Source organism: Syngnathus scovelli, chromosome 21 (genome assembly GCF_024217435.2).
Source record: "Syngnathus scovelli strain Florida chromosome 21, RoL_Ssco_1.2, whole genome shotgun sequence".
In the NCBI taxonomy this organism is placed as follows: Eukaryota; Metazoa; Chordata; class Actinopteri; order Syngnathiformes; family Syngnathidae; genus Syngnathus; species Syngnathus scovelli.
In genome coordinates this window covers 4,463,393-4,490,415 of record NC_090867.1, presented here as the reverse complement: position 1 = coordinate 4,490,415, position 27,023 = coordinate 4,463,393, and the positions used below count along the sequence as shown (strand labels likewise).

The window sequence follows — 27,023 nt, the reverse complement described above, 5'->3', positions numbered from 1 at the left end:
CTGGACTGCCTCCAAGTGAGTTTGGGGATGGTATGCCACATGTGTTACCTGAGAATCTTACCAAAGGAAAAAAACAACTCAAGAATAGTTTCTTAAGAAATAGCTTGTAAGAGGGGATGCTGCACCCTCTTCGGCATGTACAGTGGGGGAAATAAGTATTTGACCCCTTGCTGATTTTGCAGGTTTGCCCACTTACAAAGAATGCAACGATCTACTATTTTAATCATATGTACATTCTAACAGTGAGAGACAGAATCCCAAAGAAAATTTCAGAAATTCACATCATATGAATTTATAAAAATTGATAAGCGTCTGATGAGGAAAAACAAGTATTTGAACCCCTGGACAAACAGCATGTTAATATTTTGTAGAAAAGCTATTATTGGCCAGCACAGATGTCAAACGGTTTTTATAGTTAGTGACAAGCTTTGTGCACATTTCGGCAGGGATGTTGGCCCACTCCTCCCTGCAGACAGCCTCCAAATCATTCAGGTTCGAGGTTGTCGCCTGGCAACTCGAATTTTAAGCTCCCTCTAAAGATTTTCAATTGGATTCAGGTCTGGAGACTGGATTGTTGATCTGCACAAGGCTGGGATGGGCTACAAGAGAATCGGAAAGCAACTCCTCCTCTGCTTCTCCAGCTCTTTCTGGATTTTGTAGATCTTCTCAGCTATCAAGTGATAGTACTCAGCCTGCCCCAAAAAGGTCAAAGAAAGCAAAATTCAAATAAATACCAGTACGCATTATCAACCGCTGTGGTAACTTACTCTAGTGTTTGCCGACTCGTACATGTCCCCTTCAACCTTTCTGGCGTAAGCCACCAAGTTCTCCATCCGGCGGTCTTTTAAAGCTGCGGGGTCCGGAGTTGGAAAGATGGCCTGAACACCGCGGGTGAAAATTTAAAAAATAAAAATACAATTAACAAAGGATCAGATCATTCGTCAGTATCGCATAGACAAAATGAGAATGAGTTGGGGGGGGGTCGGTACTTACAGCTTGTGTACCAAGTGGTTTCGCAGGTCCTGCGTGATGTTCTCGTGCCAACTTTTTCTCATTCCTGTCGTAGAATCGGAGGGCCTGCTGCAGGCATGGAGCCGAGGACCCCACTGGCATCATTTATCAAACTGAAGAACGAAAAAGGAAGGCGTCTTTCAAATCTTAGCTAACATTCAAAACAATGTTGAGAAATAAGGAATGTTTAGTTTGAAGTGATTCAGGAGGATTCTTCCTGCGTACCCCTGGCTATTCAAATTGAGACGCATCATAGTGTCTTACAGTAAGTTGGCTTGCTGATTCTGAGAAGGACCACCCGCGCTTCCATTAACTCCCATAGGATTCGCTCCTAGACATGAAGAGAACACAATCATTTTATACATCTGCATCACTCATTAACAATAAAACTGCATTTAACTTCACTGCTGTAAATTGAAAAGTCTTCATACAGCCAACTTACCCATCGAGTTCATGGGCCTCATACCAGCCTGGCCTTGGAGGGCCTGGTTGACCATGTTAGACTGAGAATTCATTCTGTGAAAGAAACGTTACGGTGTTTTACGCCGTTGTAAATTCAATAAAACGATTGCATCAGAACGAAAAATTTCCGAATATTGCAATAATTCGCTGAAGGGATATTTTAAGTTGCACTCACAGATCACGTTCTCACACTGATGATACAAGTTGTTTACAGAGGAAACGACGGTCGCTTACATTCTACGTCATCATTAACTCTCGACCGTGTTCTCGCGAGTTCACCTGTATTGTGGGACCAGAGGGCCGTGAGATTTTACGTTAAATTGATAAATATATTGAATAAAAACATAGGTTATACAATTCCTTCGAGTATGTGGCTCAGGTGATTTATGCCAGAATTTGTGACATTTTAAAATAGCCCCTGCCAATGATAAAAATCGAAAATACCTCAACGTGCTGATGTTTTGAATAATCAATCAAAACTAGTTTCACTGTCAACCCATGTAATTGTTTTTACCAACATGCTCAACGAGAAACGTGACAAGATTTGCCCATAGATAATCGAGTTGCTGTTCCACCAAAATTGCACACAGTGGCGCTCATCAATTACAGTGGGATTGAAGCTGCCCATTGTGGAAACTATTGGACTTAGACCTCATCTAGTCACCATCAGTAAGTCTTGTGCACCTTTTCAAAACTCATGATATGCGTTCCTCCGTGCAATAGTATATTTGTGCATTATTTATGCAACAGTATGTGTGCATTATTTTTCTAACAATTTATCCTCATAAAATAAATTGCATAGAATTGAATGATAAAAATATATTCGAGGTATGGTTATAATGATTCATATGCTTAGACTACTCTTTTTTTTCAGTCTGCAGAAAGGACTTAGTTGGACAGAAGGAGCCTGTTGGTTATCCATTGGACCCTAAGGTCAAAGGTAAGTAAGTTGCCTTTTGTCTTATGGTTTGTTGTAAGGGAGATTATATTGAAATTTCTAGATAGCATGAAATAACAGAATTGGTGTTGTGTTGATATTTGTCTGTGTTTTGTGCTGTCATGTCAAGCTTGTCGAGCGTGTCTCATTTTTGTAGAATTACTTTTTGTCTACAATCTATCTAGCTATACAATCTATCAAATACAATTTCTTTCAAAACCACTTTTTGGTCTTTTTTGTTCTTGTGCCACCTCGTCCAACATGCTCATACTTTTGTGTTTTGGGTCAGGTTATGGTATTTTGTAATTAAATTTAAAAACATAATTGTAAAATATAATTAATTTTGCTAAATAATGTCTTAACTGGGGTGACACAGGTTTCTGATGGGGCCATAGCACCTCGTCAATTTGGTGTTACGCCATTCTCACTTCAGCCAGGAACTGTCAGATGCTCAGGTTGTTTAGAACGCCTATCTTTCCTTGCGCATTGAACTAAGCAAATGCATCAGATTGTCTTTGTTGGTTGATAATCTGGCCCACATAGAAGCAAAAACTGTTGGATGCATTTTGGGTTTGAAGGATACCTTTGTGACATCATACCTACACATTTTCTGACATGCCTCGCATACTGTATGATCATACATTTGAGGTGCTGGAAATAGTAATTGTCTTAAAAGCAAACAGTAAATTACAATTTAAATAACGTTATCAACATAATATTAATGCTCGTGCAAAACAAATAACAAAACTTACTTTGAGAGAGTTGCGCACATGATCTCCAAAGTGGATTCCATTTCGTGTAAAGTCGAGCTGCTTTGGTTCAGTCAAATGTAAATGCTACTTTAATGTATATATTCTATGCACCTCTAAGGAATTTGTTTATAACAAAAATCAAAAGCAGAGGTTTTGAAGGGGCAAAGGATTTATTTATAATCAACTTTGAATGCAAAAGGGGGAACACTTTTTTACCCCACCGCCGGATTGAGACGAGTCAATTTATTTTGTTGTATGGTCACTTTTAAACATTTTTTTTCAATTGACATCGCCTCATCCTCTCCCGCTCCCACCAGCGGAACCACCATCACTTGGCAGGCAAACGAGCCGTCTCTACCCGACATTATCGCCAGTCAGACTCCGCTGGAAAGGAGGCTGAAATGACGGATGCAGCCATGGACGTGAGACCCAGGAACAGTTTATTTACATCCGAGGAAGCTGTTCAAGTTTAGGGGGGAAGCCGCTACGTGCGCTTTCCCCTCTTTACTTTCACCGACCCCCCTCCTCCTACTCCGCTGGCAGAAATTTATAAAGAACAAAAAATCCGACGAGGGAGGGAAGAGGGGGGCTGATTATACGCCGAGGCTGAAATCGAGAGGCGAACCCGGGGAAAGAGGAGTAATTTGTACACGGGACTTTCCCCCTCTTCATCCCCCTAAAGGAGGGGGAAAAGTCGCAATATTGGAAACGGAAAGGAATGAGCTTCTGACGGTGTGAAATCGTCTGCAATTGTGGATACTTTATTAAAGGGAAATGTGCTTTCGGCAGTTTGCAAACATATTTTTAAGGTTGTGTTAAACTTATAATCATATTAATATAATATCTAGTATTGGAGTGCTCGTGTGGATTGGTGGTTGGCGAAGAATGTGCAGGCAAACTGCATGAACTTGTTTTCGTTGAAGTGTTGTGTATAGGCCCAGACAGGGAGTACCGGACAAGAACATCTCAAGGTCGTTGAGGAACGAGAACAACAGCACGTCTATGTTGCCCGGCTTCGCGGGGAAATCCAACCACCTGACCTCAGCGATAACGCCGACACGGGGAGGAGATGGCCATCGACCAATCATCTCACAATATTTTGCATGCTTTAATATTCATATTGTAAGGGAACGGACAGTACAGCCAAGTGCGTAGCGACGGACTTTATTGGAGAAGGGGATGATGGGAACAGCTGGCGCTGGAGCGGCGATCGGGCTGGAGAGGACAAACGATTCTGCGGGGGTTCCAAATAGTCAAGCGAGTCCGTATCTTCGGGACTGATGAGCAAAGCAGCATCAAGGGACAGACTGACACTCAGGTCTGCGCTGGCGGCGCTGATATAGTGCTGTCCATGAGCCCGTGGCAGGTGACGGCGATTCCATTGACAGGGGGGCGTGGTCCTGTCGCCGGTGGCACCAGCACGTGACAGAACCCCCCCCACAAGGGACGGCTCCCGACGTCCCCAGGAACCAAAAACAAAAAAGGAAGGCAATTCCCCGGGCGACCAGGTGGGGGGGTCAGCACACCGCCGAAACGTCCGACACCTCGCCAGACGCAGGATCGACGGACGCGGGAGCAGAAGACCCCGGTACCGGCGGGCAAGACCTCCCCTCGTCCCTCCTCGGGCGCCCGCGCCGAGGACCCGGTTGGTCCGGATGGCAGCGATGGAACTCCGTGATGAGCGAACGGTCGAGTATCCAGCGGCTCGGAACCCAGGAGCGGTGCGCGTCGTCATAACCCTCCCAATCCACGAGGTATTGGAGGCCACGACCGCGCCGCCGCGATCGGAGCAGGGAGCGGACAGCGTAAGCCGGGCCCCCATCAACGAGCTGGGGCGGCGGCGGCGGAACGGGCGCCGGCGCCAACGCGCTCTCATGGATGGGCCGCACACGGGACACGTGGAACGTGGGGTGAACCTTCATGGACTCTGGAAGGAGAAGACGGACTGCGGCCGGGCCAATCACCTTCTGAATAGGGAACGGTCCAACAAAGCGGGGCGCCAGTTTGCGGGATCCTGCTCGCAGCGGCAAATCCCGCGTCGAGAGCCACACACGCTGCCCCACTCTGTACTCCGGAGCCGGTGTCCGGTGCTTGTTCGCCTGGCGGGCGTAGCCTGAAACAGAGCGGAGAAGAGTGACCCGGCCCCTCGCCCAGGCGCGATGACAACGGCGGACACAAGGCTGGGCCGACGGGCACGCCGCACCACGCTCCTGGTGGGCGAACAAGGGTGGCTGGTACCCGAAGACGCAGTGGAAAGGCGAAAGTCCAGTAGCCGAGCTGGGGAGGGAATTGTGAGCGTACTCTACCCAGGGAAGCTGTTGGACCCACCCGCGCTGGTCCCCGGCGGCCATGCATCGGAGAGACCTGCCCAGTTCCTGGTTCAGGCGCTCCGCTTGACCGTTGGACTGAGGGTGAAACCCCGAGGAGAGGCTGGCCGTGGCGCCGAGGAGTCGGCAGAACTCCGTCCAGAAGGTGGAAGCGAATTGAGGTCCTCGGTCTGACACGATGTCTTGTGGGAGACCGTGGTGGCGAAACACCTCCCGCACCATGATGGACGCCGTCTGCTTCGCAGATGGGAGCTTAGGCAGAGGGATGAAATGCGTCATCTTGCTAAAACGGTCCACCACCGTGAGGACCACCGTGTTTCCCTCAGAGGGGGGGAGGCCCGTGACAAAGTCGATCGACAGGTGAGACCAGGGACGCTGGGGGACCGGCAAGGGTTGAAGCAGCCCGGCCGGAGGACGAGTAGACGTCTTGTAGCGGTTACAAATTGAGCAGGCTCTGACGTAATCGCTGGTGTCCACTTGCCAGGTGGGCCACCAGAAACGCTGTGCCACCACGTACCTCGTGCGTGCCGCGCCGGGATGACAGGCCAGGCGTGAGTCGTGCGCCCATTGCAGCACGGACGACCGCAGACCTTCAGGGACGAACAGGCGACCCTCCGGGCAGTTGCTGGGGCCGGGTTGATCGCGTGATGCGGCTTCCACTTGGCGTTCGATCTCCCATGTAAGAGCCGCCACCCGAACTGAGCTCGGGAGGATAGTGGGAGGCGGACCCTGTCCCTCCTCCCCCCCAGGAAACAAACGCGACAGGGCGTCCGCCTTCGCGTTACGGGAACCCGGTCTATAGGAAAGAGAGAACTCAAACCGGTCAAAGAACAGAGCCCACCGTGCTTGTCTTGCGTTCAGCCTCTTGGCCGATCGCAGATACTCCAAGTTGCGGTGGTCGGTCCAGACGATGAACGGAGTGGTGGCGCCCTCCAGCCAATGCCGCCACTCCTCCAAGGCCAACTTGACGGCGAGGAGCTCCCGATTCCCGATGTCATAGTTTCGTTCCGAGGCCGACAGACGGCGAGAAAAGAAGGCGCACGGGTGGAGGCGATCGTCTTGGCGTCTACGTTGAGACAACACCGCCCCGACACCCACTGTCGGGATCGGGAACCCTGAGGATGGGAGCGGATGTGAACCTCCTCTTAAGCTCCTGAAATGCCCGTTCTGCCCGTTCCGTCCATTTGTACGGGGAGGCGGGGCTGGTAAGGGAGGTGAGGGGCGCGGCCACCGTGCTGTATCCACGGATAAAACGGCGATAAAAGTTCGCGAACCCTAAGAACTGTTGCAGTCGCTTGCGTGTTTCGGGAACAGGCCATGACGTGACCGCTTGCACCTTCCCAGGGTCCATCTCGATGGATCCCTCACGCACCACATAGCCGAGGAATTTGACAGAGGAGGCGTGGAACTCGCACTTCTCCGCCTTCACGTAGAGCGAATTCTCAAGGAGACGGCGCAGCACCGCCCGTACATGCTTGATGTGCTCAGGGAGCGAGCGGGAGAAAATGAGGATGTCGTCTAAATAAACGAACACGAATTTGTCCAGCATGTCTCGTAGCACGTCGTTAATCAGTGACTGGAAAACCGCTGGGGCGTTGGTGAGCCCAAACGGAACCACCAAGTACTCGTAGTGTCCGCTCGGGGTGTTGAAAGCCGTCTTCCACTCGTCTCCCTCCCGGATGCGGATCAGGTGGTAGGCGTTGCGAAGATCCAGCTTGGTGAAAATGGTGGCTCCCTGAAGGCTCTCGAAGGCGGAAGACAGAAGAGGCAGAGGGTATCGGTTCTTCACAGTGATCTCGTTTATTCCCCGGTAGTCGATACACGGGCGTAGCGTGCCCTCCTTCTTCTTCACGAAGAAAAACCCCGCTCCCGCAGGTGAAGAGGACGGTCGTATGATACCGGCTGCCAGGGACTCCCGGATGTATTCCTCCATAGCCCGGCGCTCAGGAGCGGACAGGGAGTAGACGCGTCCTTTGGGAGGGAAGGTGCCGGGTAACAGCTCAATAGCGCAGTCGTAGGACCGGTGTGGAGGAAGAGAAGTGGCCCTGGCTTTACTAAAAACCTCCTTGAGTTCGTGATAAAACGCTGGGACATTGAGGATGTCGGGACTGTACCTCGGCGGGGCTCTGCTGAGTGGGCTGGTGGCCGCCTTCAGGCACACCTGATGGCAGCGTTCGCTCCACTGCCGAACAACCCCCACCTCCCAGTCCAGCACCGGGTCGTGCTGCCGCAACCAAGGGTGCCCCAGTATGAGCTGCTGTCCTGGGAGGGAAAGAAGAAAAAACTGGATGGTCTCGTGGTGATTGCCCGAGAGCAGTAACTTAATTGGTTCCGTCACGAAAGCCACCTCGCCGATCAGACGGCCATCAATGGCACGTGCGGGAATAGACGGGCTCAGAGGGAGGAAGCCGACACCCCACTTGCGTGCCAGGCTAATGTCCATGATGTTCCCCTCCGCGCCGGAATCCACCAAGGCCGCCACGTTCTGGTCGCCCGCCGCGAGCTGGACGCGTGCCTGTAGCGTGAGCGTGCTGGGGCTGGGAGAGCCGGTGCTGGTCGAGCTCACGCGGATCCCCCGACGCCGCGTGAGCTCCGGCCTCTTTAACGGGCACCCCGCTACCCGATGGCCCCCCTCCCCACAGTAAAAACACAAGCCCAGTGAGGGGCGTCGACGGTGCTCCTCCGAGGGAACCCGAGCCCCTCCCAGATCCATGGGCTCGGCGGGTGGTGTGGTTGGCGGGTCCCCAGCAGACGGAGGAATGTGACCACACGGGTTTCGTGGGGACCTCCTCTCCCGATCGCGCCGCCGCGTCTGGATCCGCCGGTCTACTCGGGCCGCCAAGTCCATCGCGCCCTTCAGGGTTCGCGGGCGATCGTACGCAACCAGTCCATCTTTCATGTACTCAGCGAGTCCGTTTAGGAAGGTGCTAACGAGCGCCGGCGTGTTCCATCCGCTGCTGCCGGCCAACGTCTGGAACTTAAGGGCGTACTCTGCGACCGATCGGCTACCTTGACGCAGCGTCGCCAGTTCCTCGGCGGCGTCCTCGGCGGCGGATCCCAGGTCGAACAGGCGCAGCAATTCCTCCGCGAAGGCGTCGAAGGAATCGCAAGCCGGGGCCATCCTTTCATATTCGGCCAGGCCCCACAGCCGCGCCTCGCCCGTGAGGTGGGTTAGGACGAACCCGACCTTGGCTGATTCCGACGAAAACGTGATTGGCTGGAGGCTGAACATTATGCGGCAGTTCGTCACGAATGCCCTCACGTGCTTGGGATCGCCATTAAACTTCTCGATGTTGCCAAGGCGGGGCTCCGGGACGTCCACGAGCGTCCTGGCCTCGGCAGACGAGCGGTGCGGGGGTACCGTGACAGCCGGGGACGCAGCCACCGACAGTCTCTGGAGGGCTTGGGCCATCTCCTGCTGCTGTAGCTGTTGCTGCTGACCAACCTTGATCAGGTGCCGGATGTCGGCAGACAGGCTGCTGACGGCGGTCTCGGCTCGCTCCAGTCGACTCAATGCCGTCTCGTCGTTCGCTGGCTGCATAGCGTTGGTCAGTCTGTACTGTAAGGGAACGGACAGTACAGCCAAGTGCGTAGTGACGGACTTTATTGGAGAAGGGGATGATGGGAACAGCTGGCGCTGGAGCGGCGATCGGGCTGGAGAGGACAAACGATTCTGCGGGGGTTCCAAATAGTCAAGCGAGTCCGTATCTTCGGGACTGATGAGCAAAGCAGCATCAAGGGACAGACTGACACTCAGGTCTGCGCTGGCGGCGCTGATATAGCGCTGTCCATGAGCCCGTGGCAGGTGACGGCGATTCTATTGACAGGGGGGCGTGGTCCTGTCGCCGGTGGCACCAGCACGTGACACATATTGTGTTTCTTTAAAACTGGGCAACCCGGAAGAATGTGTCGTCTTTTGGTGGTCACAAAAACGCACGAGTTTTAGTGTGAGGGACCCGGGACCTAGGCCTGTATTAGTGCGCTTTGTCAGGAATAAACAATTGGTAAATTTGGTCTGATTGATCTACTGGTCTTCTCTTTGACAAAACGAACTCGCAAAATTGTTAGGTGCGCCAGTGTGTGGATTAGGACATAGCAATTTATGTGTTAAGTGTTGATCGCAATTTGGAGTCAGATCAATAACTAGAATCCGTAACCTAACAATTTCTTGGTGACCCCGACGTGATGTCAAGAGAAGGGTAATTGACAACTCGTGGTCTTTAGCCAAGACACCGGACAGTGTCAGGGACACTGTCTCCCGGTCGGCGAACCGTTTGGAATAAGCGCACAACGTTGAGCTGGTACGACGTCTCCTCAACCCTGAGCTCATCACCGATAAGGTAAGCAGAATACCTGTTACTATAAGTCGAAATGCTGCAAATTGAAAGAGGAAATTTAAGAGGAGACTGTCGTTCAGATCAAATAAGGTGTGCATGAAGTTAAGATACATACGGTGAATAAGTTTGGAACTTACGTGTGTAACGTGTACGGTAAAGTCAGGGACTTACGCGTACTACGGATAGGTCAGGGACCTAGTGCTTCGTCGTGGCGGACAAGGGTGCGGTGACGATCGTATTCAAATAGCTGGGGTTAATAAAGAGATCCCCGAGGGGAAGTGAGGCCTCCTCAAAAAATATCCGGTGGTAACAGTTCCTCCTGTGAGAAATCAGACCGCTAAAACATCCAAAATGAACCAAATTGGGGGGAGAGTGTGTGTGCGCGCAGAGGATCCTCATGAGTGGGTGTGTATATGAGTGTGTGTGAGTGAGATGTGTGTTCTATGGAAGAAATCAGTAATGGAGAATGTTTAGGAGGCTTTTGAGCGATAATAGGGAAATTGAGAAGTGGACAATGGTGTGTTTAAGTTGGTTAGAGAAACTAAGATGAGCAAGGTGTGGCAGTAGAGAAAATAAGGTGTGTGACAGAAAGTTACTAGAACGGTGGCTTGATGGGATGAGAATAAGAGACAACAAATGTTGTGTAGAAGACATTGAAAGGTGTCGAATGTGAACATGATGAAGGGCGTAACAGCAAAGTTGGCCTGCCCTTTGAGAGGATGGTAGTGGATGTCGAGGGCGAAGGCGAAAGGGCGGATCAGAGTATTGTACAGTTGATTGAACAAGCAGTAAATAAAGAGAGGCGACGGGCCCGGGAGGGGGACACATCCCGCGTGGACACATCCCGCGTGGACACCTCCACCCCCGGTCCGAGCCCTCAACCGTCCAATGTGACAAAAGGAGAAAGCTGGCATAGACTTACTGCCGAGAATGAGGAGCTAAAAAAGAAAATTGATCAAGCCGATGAGCAGCGTAGACAGGAAGCGCAGATGTTAAAATGGGCAACAGAGAGAGAGAGAGAGAGACACGGAGAAAATATAATTTGCGGAGTGGTCAGGGACAGATGACACAGGCCGAGGTGCAGAAAAATGAATTGATGTGTCCGCTGGTGACCACATCGGGCGGTCAGCACTACGAGCCCATGGTGCTCCGTGATGTGACCGCGATGATGGAAAATATGCCCCCCACTTCACAGAGGAGGCAAGGTGTGGCTAAACAAATTTTTGGCTCTGATGAGTGAGCAGAGCTGTACACTCGGTGACATGCGCCAGATGTTGGCAGGAGCATGCTCCCTAGTGCAATTGCAGGCAATTGAGGAAGCAGCAGGCACAGCGAGACTGGGGAGGGAGGTGCCCTTGCCACAAGTAGCAGCGCCCCTGTTTGAAAACATTAAATTGACTTTCCCACAACCCACCGATCTGGCCCCCACTATGTTTCCTTATGATGTGAAAATGTCACCTGCACAACATTATGTAACATGTGTGGAGAGTTGGATTGAAACCACAGGTCGCCATCCGGCTCTCACGCACGAGGCAGAGGTGCTCTTCCGAACGGCGCTGCTGGATGGACTTCCGCCAGATGTGAAGAAGCAGCTAATGTCAGATCCTGACATTCTGGTTTGTGCCGAAGAACGATTTCAACGTCATCTTTTGCATCACTGCAGAATGTTCACTGAGTCACAAGCTAAAGTTGAAAACGAGACAGACGCATTATCTAAACAGTTGTTGAAATTACAGTTGGCAAAAATGCATGGTGAAGCTAAACAGTCTAAATCACAGAAAAAGGAAATGCAAATGTCACAGGCTCTTCAGGTGGTGGGGCGCGGAAGGGGCCAGTTCCGGGGCGGATACAGAGGCCGGGGAGGGAGTGCACCTGCTTACCCGGGGAGGGCAGCATACAAACCCCATTCGCCCAACGCATGTTTCATCTGCGGCGAAACCGACCACTGGGCAAAAGAATGCCCACAGTATCGACCGCGCGGAGCCACCCGCCCACAAACGCACGGAGGTCAGTACTACCAACATGATGATCTCTGGTGTGGACAATTTGAATAGGGCTGCCCGGGGAGCCAGGAAAGCAGTGGCCCGGCGGAGCCAATGCTTCATGTGACAGTGGAAGGAAAACCTGTAAAGATGCTGGTGGACACAGGAGCAACTTATTCATCAATAAACACTGCCCTTCCTGTATCCTCACTGTCAAAGAAAACAACAACTTTAGTCGGCTTCTCGGGACAACCACGTACTCTGCCTTTTACCAAACCACTTGAAACTGTGATCACTCGGACAGGGTGTAGACTGTGGCACAAATACATCCATTCCACAGACACTCCGATCAATTTGATGGGAAGGGACTTGCTGTCAGCCGTTCAAGCCAGAATTCTGTGTGGGCTAGAGGGAGTGATTATTCAATTTCCAGATGGCGTCAGCATCCAGTGCTCACAGCAGCTACAACAACATGGTCAGTGGCTGATGGCGCCCCTACCGGCAGAAGCAGAAACTGCAACCATCTACTGGGCCAGGCTGGAGCCAGAGACCCCTGCTGGTGGCGGTGTGTTCTCGACCTACCTACTGTGGAAGCCCTGGATCTGCTCACTGGCGCCATACCACCCACCTGTTGATCCTTTGCATTGCACTCTATATTATGACCGAAAAAGTGATGATGTATATCGGGATTTGTTTGAAGAAATTGAAGGGCACATGTGGGATTTAACTTCATCGTGCATTTTGATTGGTAAAGAGGGAGTCGCAGCGGCAACTGAATTGACATATGAACAAATGCAGTGGTTCAAAATGACAGAGAAAGGGGTGCCACACATTTCGCTGGCTCTTGCCCCAGGACACGAGGCCAGACAATTGGGCTCAATGGTCAAGCAGTTGTTGCAACAGACCGATTGGCGGAAAACTCACATTCCTAATTTGTACTGGTCTGAGTCTCAGAATGCATACCAAATTAAACAACCCATGGCAGACACAGGATTGCTGGAGATGATGTTGGTGTCCCGCACACACGGTAGGGAGTTAACTGATCATGAGGACGCTGAAGTAATGCTGGCGGCCTTGCCCGACACACTGTGGTCCCAGGGTTCATTTGATGTCGGGTTTTGTTATTCGGTGGCCCCTATTGATCTCCAAATGGATGAGACGCAGCCTATCAAACGGCCTCAATATCGTTGGCCGAAAGAGGCGGACCAAGGCATGGAAGACACTCTGTGTGGCCTCTGGGAGGCAGGGGTGTTGGAAGTGTCCGACGGCCAAATCACACTCCTTGCTGTGGCGTTACCAAACTGGGTGGAGCTTGGGTCAAGGTGGACAGGAGCTGTTAGGGTTTTCCAGGTTATCTTTATCATAGGATTATGTTGGAATGTAGACTATAATGATTAACCAATCTTGTCTTGCTCTCACAACGTAGTAAAGTAAAGTGGTTGCTTCCTCTGCTTGAGTGACCAGCTGCAGAGGAAGCAATCAAAGTTGTTCTGGTTCCCACAACATCGTAAAACACCCCCTGCTCTGATCTTACCAGAGGCCGGGGGTTCACCAAACCTGTCCACTCTCACCCCCACTCTGTTCCTCCTAATAAATATGCCCTTGCAGGAAGGAGACTTTTCAGACTTCATTCTGGAGCGAGTGAACTCTCCACCTGCAGGTGTCTAAAAGAACTTGCCTGTCTCCCGTGTGGTTCTTGCAAAATAAGTTGGAGTGAGCAAATCTCTAACATTTTGGTGCCGAAACCCGGGATCCCTCATACCCGCTATCTGGCTGACGAAGGAGGACGTGCTGCATTGTCGACAAGCCAGCGTCCATTAAGAGGACCTGGAGGAGAAAGTCCTGGGAAGAGAATTCTTCGCTGGGCCAGCATCTTGGGTCTGCCTTCGTCTGACAGAGGTGGATTGACGGGACCCGGCAGTGCGACGAACCAGGGGACAAGTAAGTTAAAGGCCTGACGTTGTGTGATTGTGTTGTTGTTTGTGAAACGTGTAAAAAGGAAGAAGTGCACAGGAATACGTTTTGTGGAAGGAGGGGGTGTTGTAGAGTCCCCCTCTGGATGAGGTGTCTCTTTTGGAGCAGTGGTTCTCAAACTGTTTTAAAATCTCAGTACCTCCGTGAATCATTATTTGACGACCACTGTTCTAAGGAGTATAACCTCGTGTTGGCAGGGCTGGGGACAAGGACTTTTGTCTTTAGTTCCCAGGGAAGGTGGGGGGTGTTGTAGAGTCCCCTCACTGCATGAAGCAGCTCCTTTTTTTTTTTAAAAAAAAAAAAAAAAAAAAAGGAGGACTTCGCGTTGGCAGGGCTGGGGACAAGGACTTTTGTCTTTAGTTCCCAGGGAAGGTGGGGGGTGTTGTAGAGTCCCCTCACTGGATGAAGCAGCTCCTTTTTTTTTAAAAGGAGGACTTCGCGTAGGCAGGGATAACTTGTGTGATTGAGTGTGTGACTGGTAGGATAAATTGACTAAGAAGCAGTTCTAGCGTTGATCCACGGCAATAAAACAGGCTAGTAATCTGTCGAAAGGTCAATTTAAACCTGCATTGAGGATCCTCAAAGAAAAAAAAATTTGAAAAAAAATTGTAAAACCTTAAACTACTGAAATTAAGATGGGAAATAAGAACGGTAAATCTCTTGCGGCAATTGGGCGAGGAAACACTTGGTGGAAGCGGACACTGCTTGGTTTACAAAAAACATGCAGTGGCCCAGAGACGCTGATAAAGGGATTGAGAAAGGCAAAAGTTCTGATGTATTTCATCTAGATGATGATAATGATCTAAATAAAGATACAACGATCTTCTACCAAAGTTCCCAAAGGGGCAGAGGAAGAGTTAGATACCAACAACGTCGCAAGCCACCATTCAAATCAAAACCCCCATCAGATTCAGACAACTGTTGGAACTGTGGGAGACCAGGACACTTGTTTTGCAAAACAATATCAATCAAAGGGTGGAGGAAGGAGCAGAGGAAAAGCCAAATTTTTAGCATGACAAGCTTCCTCCTCTTTGACTACTTATGCTCATACAGAGAAAGAACGAATAGATGCCCATATGACAGCAAAACATGTCATTGTCAGATTATTAGAATTTTTTTTTTAGATTATTATAAGTCCTGTCCATCCAAGAAGTTTGACAATGCTGTTTGTATGCCCAATTACAAATGACTAGAGCTCAAATTGTGTTACACTAAAGTTAAAATATGCAAATCAAGTGGTAAAGAAATGCAACTTGCTTCTAGAAGATAAATAAATAAAATTAGAATGTGCTGTCCTCGTGTGCATGGGAGGGACCAGCTCATGATCGACCACAGGAAATGGCCAGCCTGTGACGAATCATTGGTGCTGGGAACTACCTTTTGCATGCGAGAGCTGTGCATGTGTGTGCGTATATGTTAAAATGATGAACATTGGCTAAAGTTTTAGTATAAAAAAAATTGCTAGACTGTGGTCTATCCAATTTGCACCGCAGAACAGAAATGATTTTGAAAGATAAAAATGAGAGGAGAAAGAGAGAAATCTGTTTGCAAGCAGAAACTAATCCACACTAGTGCATGTTAAGTGTCGAGCCCACATGAGAAATTCGAAGAAAAAAAATGACAGAACATGCTTTCAGGAATTGGAAGAAGCTAAATTGTGAATTTAAGATTTTGCAGTTTAATAGGAATAATTGATTGGTTGTGTTATAAGATTATACAAAATTCTAAATGCAAGCTAAATCTGAGAGATTGAGTTCTTCAAATTTAAAAACAAAGAAAAAATTCAGATTAATTTGCCATTTGTTTGTTTTAGTTAAGTTTTTTTGAATTGGTGGATTGTTCTACCAGGAAACCTGAGTTGAAAATGATATATGAATGTTGTGTGGTGAGCTTGGATGAATTGGGACCAATGTGATAGGAAGACTCCTTTTTGGAGACTGTGTGAGATACATATGATGAGCATTGATGAATGATTGCCTGAATGAAAGGTTGAATGGTTGAAGTCGTTGGCGACTACTATGGAAAATTAGTAGAGCGACTTTGATGAAAGAGTGATTTTGAGCAGGTTGAATGTTAGAAAGAAACACGTAGCTTTTGGGTTGATAATTAACTAGATTAAAAAACTGGAGAACCAGTAACACATGTAGAAGATGTGTGAACTGAGAAATTGAGAAGCGTTTTGGACAGAAGGTCAAATTAAATGATGATGGAATCGTATGTAGTAAAGAACGCATCCTCCCAAAAAGTTTGTCAAGGTGTGAGGCATGGGCGTTGCCAAGCCTCAAAAGGAGGGAGTGAGTAGGACAGATAGTGGAAGATAGTAATAATACAACACTTTATGACAATGAATTTTCGAATACATTTGGTGTTATACTGTGGTAAATTTTTTATTCTGGTGTAGATAGGTTAGCAACACGAGAGATTTAGAGGTTCAAAAGAAAGACAGTTAAAAGAAAACATTTTTGATTTGGACAATTGCAGGCTAACAGGAACATGAGAACGATAAGAACTACGAGGTGGGATCCAATTTCATTGGGGAGATTGAGAATTCACAGCACCATACTCTAAGTCACATTTTTGAGCAAGCATGACAATAACATGTGAGTGGTCAAGACATACAGATCAGGGCTTGATGTGGAACGCAGACCTCGATGAGTTGATTTTCAATAATGATACTGAAGACAACATACTGTCCGATTAAATTGGAACTATAGATAAAATGTAGCTCAAAAATAGGATGAGTTGCAGGATTTACGATATAAAAACGAGACCGCTGTTATTAGGAGAATTTGAAGTTTGGTAAACAAACGTTACCAGCAAATTGATGGAAGCAGCTACATTTGGAGATAGTCTTACAAGTTTGATGTCCCAGCCTGTCATTCTCTGTGTCAGAGTCCCTGAAACCCAATCCGAGACTTCGCCTGCAGCCGTGAACAACCACAAAATGGTGCCTGGCTCTGAAGCACCTTTGACCTTTGGCGAAGGACAAGAAAAGACTGCTGTTGTGCTTGGAGGAGGACAAGTACACTCCGGAGGAAATACAACATCCTCGGGGACGGAAAAGACAGTGAAAAGCGGAGGAACTCACAATGATGAAAATTGACTCATTTGAACAATGGACTCATTCAAGCGTGATGGATGGGGTCGCTCTGAAGCAACAACAAAAGAACACCAACTTGAGAGGGTGAAGTGCAGCAAAAAGATATGGACTTGGAGTGTCCGACAACCAAATCGCACTCCTTGCTACGGCGTTACCAAATTTGGTGAAGCTTGGTTCAAAGTGGAAGGGAGGTTCATTGTGCATTGAGTTTGACAGAATTGAGGAGATTTGATAAATAAATAAATAAAAATTTGAAAACTACGTAGGGCTACAGATTATAATCAGAGATTGAACGGATTTGGATAAAACAAATAGGCTAAAACGGTAGGAAACAAGAGCAAGATCTGATATTTTGGCTCATCAAGCTTAAAACGTAGAGGTCGAGTTATATAAATTTTAGAACAGGACATTTGGCAGTCAGGAGGAAGCTAGGTTGCTTAATGTACCTACTCAATACAATAGTAAGGTTTTTTGTTCCACAGTGGAGGTTGGATGGTCAGAAAGTTAGGTACGTTCAATTTTTGACATTCACACAATCATGCATAGGAGTCACAAGGCGACAGTTAACAAGACAATGACTGCAATAGGGGCCACCTACGACTCCACCGACATGAAAAAGTAGAAGTGAGAGAGCAGAGTATGGGATTATATGCTAAAACGTCTGCTATACAGTTACCAATAGGAGATTCTATCAAAAGAAGCTACATGAGAGATGGATTAGAATCCCTTTGTCTGTGTGTTCTGTGTTTGTGTGTAATCTCTGTAAAATTGTGACAGTCTGTTGTTGTTCGTCTGAACTTTGTATGCCGTTTTGTGTGTGTGCGTGCAGATGTGTGGGTGTGTGTGTGTGTGTGCGCGCACACCCTGTGTGGGTGCGAGCGTGTGAGGAGAAAGAAGGCATGGATAAGACAATCTCTTTTACACCAGGAGGCAATAAATGGGAACGCCCCTGTCATAAATAGTCTTTGGTTAAAGGGAATCATTAGGAAGTGTTCAAACTCTTCCCGCAAACACTCCTATTTGCCAGTTAAATGGGCACTACAATTGACTACGAGAGTTGCAAGCAACAGATGAAGAGCAGTCCTTGGCAGATTATATGATCAGGACGCTCAAACTGTGTCAAAGACAAATTTACTGCCGCCTGATCTTTCCTCCTCACAGGTTGACGACCCCATCAATCCAGGAGACTGGGTCTACATCAAGGCCATCAAAAGAAGGAACTGGGCCAGCCACGACGGGAGGGACCATTCCAAGTCTTGCTGACTACACATGTTGCATCCAAGGTTGCAGGACCCACAAATGCATTAACGACGACTGCTCTCCAGGAGGAAACTGGATGGGAGCTTTGGACATCACCGCTGTGTGCCAGGATGAGAGAGCCGTTTTCAAGGTGTAAGGGCTCTACTACCAAAATGGCTGCACCATCGGACGGGACCTACTTCATCCAGAAGTTCAGAGGCACTGCCTCACCTGCATCCTATGGGTGCACGTGCCTGTTCAGAACGGATCGTGGTTTTGTGGTCACAAGAGTTGTCCGATGCTGCCTGCCAACTGGACACGAGTGTGTGCGCCAGTGTGTGTGACAGACCTCACCTACAGACTAGAACATCATCAGCTGACGAAAACACGAGCACATATACAACTTCTTAGACGTGACAGATGTGATAATGATAATGAGACGTAGATTGCGTAGATGCTGTTCTGTTGAGCATGTTTTACAGAAACTTGATGATTTGACCATCGAAAATGCTTCGCAAGTGATGGATACAATGATGTGCTGTTTCTGTGTTTTTCTTTTTATTTTTTTATTGATAGCATTCTGGTCGCCTGTGGCAAAGGGGCCGTGTAAGAATTTTCCTGCTAATGACATCTGGCCAGCAGGTTTTTCGCTTACACAATAAGTTTGATCTGGGGTGTTGAGGTAATGCCTCATCTTCACTGGAAGGTGTTGCTATCATTGTTTGTTGTTTTTATTTTTGCTGTTCTTCTTTCTTCATTATACATATATATATGTTTTTCTTACTTGTCTTTGTTGTTTGGAGTGACATAATCATATGATAAAACAGGAGGGAGATGTTAGGGTTTTCCAGGTTATCTTTATCATAGGATTATGTTGGAATGTAGACTATAATGATTAACCAATCTTGTCTTGCTCTCACAACGTAGTAAAGTGGTTGCTTCCTCTGCTTGAGTGACCAGCTGCAGAGGAAGCAATCAAAGTTGTTCTGGTTCCCACAACATCGTAAAACACCCCCTGCTCTGATCTTACCAGAGGCTGGGGGTTCACCAAACCTGTCCACTCTCACCCCCACTCTGTTCCTCCTAATAAATATGCCCTTGCAGGGAGGAGACTTTTAGACTTCATTCCTGTAGCGAGTGATCTCTCCACCTGCAGGTGTCTAAAAGAACTTGCCTGTCTCCCGTGTGGTTCTTGCAAAATAAGTTGGAGTGAGCAAATCTCTAACAGGAGCTGCATTGTGCACTGAGTTTGACAGAACTGAGGAGATTTGATAAAAAATTGAATAATGCGTAGAGCTACAGAGAAAAGCATCATAGTCAGAGATTGAACAGATTTGGATAAAACAAATAGGCTAAAACGGTAAGAAACAAGAGCGAGATCTGATATTTTGGCTCGTCAGGCTTAAGAAGTAGAAGTCGAGTTAGATACATTTTAGAATAGGACATTTGGACTAAAGTGGATTCGGTCAAGAGGAACAGGGGCATTTTGGCATTTTAACAGGCATTGACAGCAAGGGAGATTGAGGATAGAAGATCTGGACAGCAATGACGTAAATTACATTAAAAACTGCCCATTCTAGGGAGAGGGCTTGGCGCTCCCTGTGTGGAGCCGCAGCTTTGCAGAGGGGGGCAGACCGCGCGAGGGAGTGGATGAAAGGAGTGGAAATAAGTGACGATTTAAGGAAGCAGGGAGAGGTGCTGGATGGTGTGACAGGCAGGATTTTTAGGAAGAGAAAAAGGGGCGAGTTAGACTCGCCAAGAGGGGCAATAAAGAGAAGCAGACTGAGAAACATATTTGAGCTAGACAACAGGAAAAAGGGGGAGAGTCAAATGATGATGTAAAAATCCAGAGGGAATAGTCGGACGCATCTTTATTGAATTTAATTAGGATAATTAATAGAGATCGAGTTTGTAGGAGCAATCTGAGGTTATGGAGTTTCCCCTGACACGCGGGTCCCACAGTCGTCTCCCCCCAGATAGACATATATGACAATTTGCGATGAATCTGATGGGCGAGTTTATGGAAAATTGAATTGGAGATTTTACAATAGGTCATGTTGACAAGTATGTCCAAATGTGAAGAGTTACTATTAGGAGTCAATGTTTGCCTGCACACTAACATACTAACTTTGCTTAGTGTGGGAGGAGAGCTGAGTGATAGAGACGGATGTGTGTGTCTGCGAGTGTGTGGATGGGTGCGTGCGCATGTGACCATCTATGACTGTGTGTGCGCAGTATGATTGGCCAGAGAGGTCTGAAGTTGGGGTGATGTGTTTGCAATTGAGGATAAAATTCCTCTCACCTGAAGGGGTGGTACAGACTGGAGGGTCAGGAACTGGTAAGTGATGAGTTCTGACCGGAACCATGGCTCAATGATCAATCAGGGGCACCATCGACAACAAAATGGTGTGATGGAGAAGGCCCATTTCAGTGATATGAACAGACAAGACAGAACTAGTATCGAACAGCAAGACTTTGGACGATTTGACGTGTGACGACTTTGAGCTCACCCGACGGGGTGACGGACTAGGTGGACAGTGACCAATTGTTTGACGCTTGAACGTGTTTGCGACAATAGCACGCTCTGCTTTGTTTTTCTGTGTGACTTGTTTTTTTTTTTTGCAGCATCAGCCACCAGCCAAGGAGCGGATTGCGCGTTGCTTGCGTAACTTGTTTTCATTCTTGCAGGTTGTCGATTGCATTCGTGGATGTCAGGAATGAGTTGAGCCAGGGCGACCAAATGCAGCTTGAACCAGGATTTATTGCAGGGAAAAGGAGTTGGAAGGGAGGCAGGTGGGGAACCGACGACACAGACGGGAGGAAGACTCACGGCCAGCAAAACAGACAGACTGACCGACATGAAGTCCCCTTGGACAAGGTTAAAATTCTGACCGTGAGCCTTCAGACAGACCAAGGGAAAACCAGATGACAAGAACAGGAACACTGGGCACGAACAGGAACGGACACAACAGTAGACACCGACAGGGAGAAACACACGGGCAGGGCTTAAATACACAGGGTACCAAGAGGAAGCAGGTGACAGACATTACGGTAACGAAAGGGGTGTGGCCGAGCGAAGTGCAGGCCGAGCGTGCTGTGGCACGGGCGTGACAGTGGAAAGTTTGTGTTGGATTTACAAGAATATGTTAACCCTTGCCCTTTTGGTTTTTATGATAAACTTGTTGATGACGTGGTTTTCAGGACATGGTCCGCGGGCGCCAGGATTCATTTTATGACTGTTTTAATTTTGATACTTGATGACTGTTTTTGTGTGTACAAATGTCCGCTGTCAGCCGGGCTATAAGCTCACTGACAGCAGTGCGATGATTTTTGTTTGTGTTGCTGAGTGTGTGTGGTGGACAGTCAAGTTTCAAGGACTTGGGGTGATGGTCCCGGGGCCCAGATGGTAACTAGAGGTTCCGCAGGCCTGGCTACATTGAGTGTGGTGATGAGAGGGGACGCTTTGTAGGTTCCTTTTGATACGTAATGACACATTGGGTGAATGTGTCAAAGGGGGAGAGTGGTAAAATAGAAATGGGTGAGTAGGTTTCAATTTGTAATTGTGAGATACAAAGTTTTTTTCCAAATTCACTTGCTTTCAAGCTTTAACAGGACATGCCAGAATTCACCCAGCAGTGATGGAAGGAGCAGAGGAAGACCAGTGACATCTGGTTGTGGTGCGGAGATGACAAATTATAGGATCGCTTGCCGAAGAATGCATCAGGTATCTGTGCCCTCGTGTCGTTGATAATGCCTGTGGTGGTTGTCCCCATTGAAATACAGAATCTCAATTGGAACCTGGAGTCCCCACTGGCGGGGCTCCTGAAGCGAGCCAAAAGAGACGTTTTGCCCCCGTGGTTGAGCGACGACGATCCAACATATATTGACACTATAGGAGTGCCCCGGGGTGTGCCAGATAAGTATAAACTCGTTAATCAAGTGTCCTCGGGATTCGAAAGTATCTTCCTATGGATCACCCCCAATAAAATCCAACCACCTGACCTCAGCGATAACGCCGACACGGGGAGGAGATGGCCATCGACCAATCATCTCACAATATTTTGCATGCTTTAATATTCATATTGTGTTTCTTTAAAACTGGGCAACCCGGAAGAATGTGTCGTCTTTTGGTGGTCACAAAAACGCACGAGTTTTAGTGTGAGGGACCCGGGACCCAGGCCTGTATTAGTGCGCTTTGTCAGTAATAAACAATTGGTAAATTTGGTCTGATTGATCTACTGGTCTTCTCTTTGACAGAACGAACTCGCAAAATTGTTAGGTGCGCCAGTGTGTGGATTAGGACATCGCAATTTGGAGTCAGATCAATAACTAGAATCCGTAACCTAACATTTATATATTTTTATTTCGAAAAAATATGGCCGAGAACGTTCTGGACTCTGGCCCGCCTTCAGCCAAGAGGCCTAAACTCTCCTCTCCGGCACTTTCCGCCTCTGCCAACGATGGAAACGGTACGTATGGCTTCAATAGATCACCCGGGACTGTTTTATTTGTCAACATGGTCATTTCGCCTGTTTTTGTGCGCCTTGAAGCAGGCGGAGACGAGGGATTCCGCTTGTGTTTTTGTCGTAGCTGGCTAACGTTAGCCGTGCGGAGGAGCCATGGACGAGCCCTACCAGCTAGCTCGCATGCTTCCAACCATTACAGCCGGAGCTAGCCACTGTTAGCCGTTTGCTAAGCTACATAACCGAAGGCTCCTGTGTTTAATTGCCTTTATAACCGGGCTTCGGTACATATTAAAACCAAGCTCAAGTGGTCACGTTCGGACACTTTATTACACTGACAACAAGCCAATAGCTTCCGGCCTTGTCTTACTGAAGTCATATTTTGCAAGCGTTTCAAACAAATCAAAAACCCGAGTTTCCCTTGATGGTTAGCAACAGTTAAAGGTGTTCATTAAAGCAGGGTCAAACTTGAGCTATTCTTTTAAACTGGTGCTTAAGCTTTAATTGCCATAGCTGGTAGTGGCCTCATCGTCAAACTGTGTAGCATGGAGTATGGACAGCGCCATGTCCAAAGCATCAAAATCAAGTTTGGCACGGAGGCACTTCAACGTGCATGAAAGTCAGTCTTATCTCAACCTTGTCGTTTTCGTTTCACTTTATTTTCTGAATATCTTTTATTATGTGAAACACCTGCAATCAGTTTTCAGTGTCAACCTTTTGCCATTATACACAATTAATATACTTTGTGTTGTACATTCAAAGTACATTCAGATTGGGGCAAATACTAAAATGACAACAAAATGACTTGTCTTATGTTAGGGCAGTCTTTCAAAGTGTTGTGCATTTTTTCCCCTGTGTGTTAAGTTGCTTTGATATAGTTCTGGCACCATCAAAATGACTTCAAAGTTTGTTTTTTGGGAAAATGAAATGGAAGCGTAACCATTGGATATGTCAATTGGTGCGACTCTATAACAGAATAGAATTTTATCATCATTGAAATAGCAGAAACAGCCTCAAGCTCTTTTTTGAAGAAGAAAATATAAAAAAAATATAAAGCAAAAGCAACACCAAAGAACACAAAATTATGCAATGCAAATGGTAGGAAGGTAGTTATGGTCCACATAGACAAGCAGCAAAGTAAGGAATGTTGAATGTAGGAAGTCAACTATACAAAATATGCAGTGCAAAAAATACCTCTGATTGATTTATGTTAATATCTACAAAGCTGTAAAAGTAAAGTAGATCGGCTGTAGTAAGAAAATCCGAAAGCGTGCTCACGTTGTAGTATTAACTATTATTAAGAAGCAATTCAGTCATGTATTTTGGTCAACATAAATGCCTTTCTTTTTTTTTGCCTGTTCATTTTGCTGTAAAACACAAAACAATAATTACTGACTTTATGTTTCTATTAGCTATAATGCCGTTTTGCGCACTTTTACAAGAGGGTGTGTGTTTGGCTCACTATTTGACTTGGAGCATGACCTTCCAGACGAGCTCATCAGCACTAATGATCCGGGCCTTGTCAATGGGGGTGATCTCAACCAGTTGCACACCACCCAGGGGGGAGGCCCCGGAGGTCTTGGTCCCGCGATGATGAGCAACCAAGGGGTCTCCTTTGGTGGTCCTTATGCGGGGCAGGGGAATCAAGGCCTCGGTGGAGCGGGAATGGGCCCTCAACATCCCAATAAAGGCCCCATGGCTAACAGCCTGGCTCAGTTCAACATGGACAAGAAGAGTTAGCCCATTCAAGGAATGGCCACTATGGTAAGAAATACAGCCAACAAACTGCTTTGTACTGTAGTTCAAATGTTTCGCTTCCATGTAACCTTGACTTTTTATTATTCAGCTATCTGGCTGTTGTATTCTAAATGTGACTCAACGGTGACCATTCACTTTAATCTTGTATCTGGCCTTGTCTTTCTCATTCTCCGCCTCCTTCTTCTTTTTTTTTTTTTTTAATCTCTTCATTTAACTGATTTCATCACATTTTATGGCCTTGTGTACTTATCCTGTGCACCTTGCTCATGCCCTTTTATTTCTCTCTCTTGCAGGGCTCACAGCAGTCCCAGTCGGGTATTAGTGGGCCCTCGGTTGCATCTGTGGGAGGGGCACCTGGCATGGTTCCCGGTGCTCAGGGAGGCCTAGTGGGTCCCGGCACCCAGGTTTCGGCGGCCGCGGCCAGGGCACCGCCCACCGCTGATCCCGAGAAGCGTAAACTGATCCAGCAGCAGCTCGTTCTCCTGCTCCACGCCCACAAATGTCCACGGCGCGAGCAGGCCAACGGCGAGGTCCGACAATGCAACCTGCCCCATTGCCGCACCATGAAGAACGTCCTCAATCACATGACTCATTGCCAAGCCGGCAAGAATTGTCAGGGTCAGTTGACGAAGCACCACAAATTAATTCAACATGAATTACTTTTCCTAGTCAACCGCTATCAATTCTTTACCACCATGTATTTTAATTAACTCTTCAAACAACTATTGAAAGGATTATTTCTGTCGTTTGTTGAACAATCTTCAGTGTACAGTTTAATGTACAATTGAAAATAGTGTCTGTTTCTGTACAATTTGATTTCTTTTTCATGGCTGGTAAGACAAACAGCAAAGCCACAGCAACAAAGTTTATTTTCATCCCTTTTCTTCCTCAGTCGCTCACTGTGCATCGTCAAGGCAAATCATCTCCCACTGGAAGAACTGCACTCGACAGGACTGTCCTGTCTGCCTCCCACTGAAGAATGCTGGGGACAAGAGGAACCCGCAGTGTGAGTGTCTGTATCTGACCAAAACTTTTTTTTCTTTCAACATTTGTCAAACCATTGGAAGATATGGGCTACTTCATATTTTTATTTATCAATTTGTCATTGCGAATTTTATGCTCAAGTGTATCTAATAGTCCTCAATTTTCATATGCCCTCACAGCTCTTCTGGGCGCAGCTGCCGCAGGTCTGAGCAGTTCTCTCGGGTCAGTCCCCGGTAGCCAATCAAGTGCTCCAAACCTCAATCCGCCGAGCCAGATTGACCCTAGTTCGATAGAAAGAGCCTACGCAGCACTGGGTCTTACCTACCAGGGAAACCAGATCCAGGGTCAGCATTCTCAGTCTAACATGGTCAACCAGGCCCTCCAAGGCCAGGCTGGTATGAGGCCCATGAACCCGATGGGTAAGTTGGCTGTATGAAGACTTTTCAATTTACAGCAGTGAAGTTAAATGCAGTTTTATTGTTAATGAGTGATGCAGATGTATAAAATTAGTGTTCTCTTCATGTCTAGGAGCGAATCCTATGGGAGTTAATGGAAGCGCGGGTGGTCCTTCTCAGAATCAGCAAGCCAACTTACTGTAAGACACTATGATGCGTCTCAATTTGAATAGCCAGGGGTACGCAGGAAGAATCCTCCTGAATCACTTCAAACTAAACATTCCTTATTTCTCAACATAGTTTTGAATGTTAGCTAAGATTTGAAAGACGCCTTCCTTTTTCGTTCTTCAGTTTGATAAATGATGCCAGTGGGGTCGTCGGCTCCATGCCTGCAGCAGGCCCTCCTTCTACGACAGGAATGAGAAAAAGTTGGCACGAGGACATCACGCAGGACCTGCGAAACCACTTGGTACACAAGCTGTAAGTACCGACCCCCCCCAACTCATTCTCATTTTGTCTATGCGATACTGACGAATGATCTGATCCTTTGTTAATTGTATTTTTATTTTTTAAATTTTCACCCGCAGTGTTCAGGCCATCTTTCCAACTCCGGACGCCGAAGCTTCAAAAGACCGCCGGTATTTGAACTTGGTGGCTTACGCCAGAGAGGTTGAAGGGGACATGTACGAGTCGGCAAACACTAGAGTAAGTTACCACAGCGCTTGATAATGCGTACTGGTATCTATTTGAATTTTGCTTTCTTTGACTTCTTTTGGGGCAGGCTGAGTACTATCACTTGATGGCTGAGAAGATCTACAAAATCCAGAAAGAGCTGGAGAAGAAGAGGAGGATCCGTCGTTTCCAAAACCAGGATCTGGATCTTGTTAGAGATTTGCTCACTCCAACTTATTTTGCAAGAACCACACGGGAGACAAGGCAAGTTCTTTTAGACACCTGCAGGTGGAGAGATCACTCGCTACAGGAATGAAGTCTAAAAGTCTCCTCCCTGCAAGGGCATATTTATTAGGAGGAACAGAGTGGGGGTGAGTGGACAGGTTTGGTGAACCCCCGGCCTCTGATAAGATCAGAGCAGGGGGTGTTTTACACTGTTGTGGGAAACAGAACAACTTTGATTGCTTCCCCTGCAGCTGGTCAATCAAGCAGAGGAAGCAACCACTTCATCTTACTCTGCATTGTGAGGGCAAGACAAGATTGATTTAATCATTATAGTCTACATTCCAACATAATCCTACGATAAAGATAACCTGGAAAACCCTAACATCTCCCTCCTGTTTTATCATA

At 47.5% G+C, this 27,023-nt stretch overlaps 2 protein-coding genes across 3 annotated transcripts; one reads left to right on the top strand and one right to left on the bottom strand.

The window, feature by feature from the left end:
* Window positions 1–205: 205 nt before the first annotated feature.
* On the bottom strand, window positions 206–1,782 carry LOC125991249 (histone acetyltransferase p300-like). Of its 2 annotated transcripts, none has more exons than XM_068649520.1 (6): window positions 1,649–1,782; window positions 1,454–1,527; window positions 1,237–1,342; window positions 994–1,124; window positions 768–878; window positions 206–692 (listed from the first exon to the last, which is right to left on the bottom strand). In XM_068649520.1, exons 4-6 carry the CDS (start codon window positions 1,114–1,116, stop codon window positions 600–602), a joined length of 327 nt encoding a protein of 108 aa, XP_068505621.1. In that variant the 5' UTR covers window positions 1,117–1,124; window positions 1,237–1,342; window positions 1,454–1,527; window positions 1,649–1,782; the 3' UTR covers window positions 206–599. The 2 variants fall into 2 exon arrangements, with proteins under 2 accessions (XP_068505621.1, XP_068505620.1); XM_068649519.1 differs by having other exon boundaries at window positions 1,276–1,342; window positions 1,649–1,781.
* Window positions 1,783–20,539: 18,757 nt separating this feature from the next.
* On the top strand, window positions 20,540–27,023 carry LOC125991245 (histone acetyltransferase p300-like). The gene is made up of 9 exons (XM_068649518.1): window positions 20,540–22,590; window positions 24,074–24,348; window positions 24,636–24,960; window positions 25,235–25,354; window positions 25,506–25,745; window positions 25,855–25,921; window positions 26,073–26,201; window positions 26,309–26,426; window positions 26,503–27,023. Exons 2-9 carry the CDS (start codon window positions 24,337–24,339, stop codon window positions 26,707–26,709), a joined length of 1,218 nt encoding a protein of 405 aa, XP_068505619.1. The 5' UTR covers window positions 20,540–22,590; window positions 24,074–24,336; the 3' UTR covers window positions 26,710–27,023.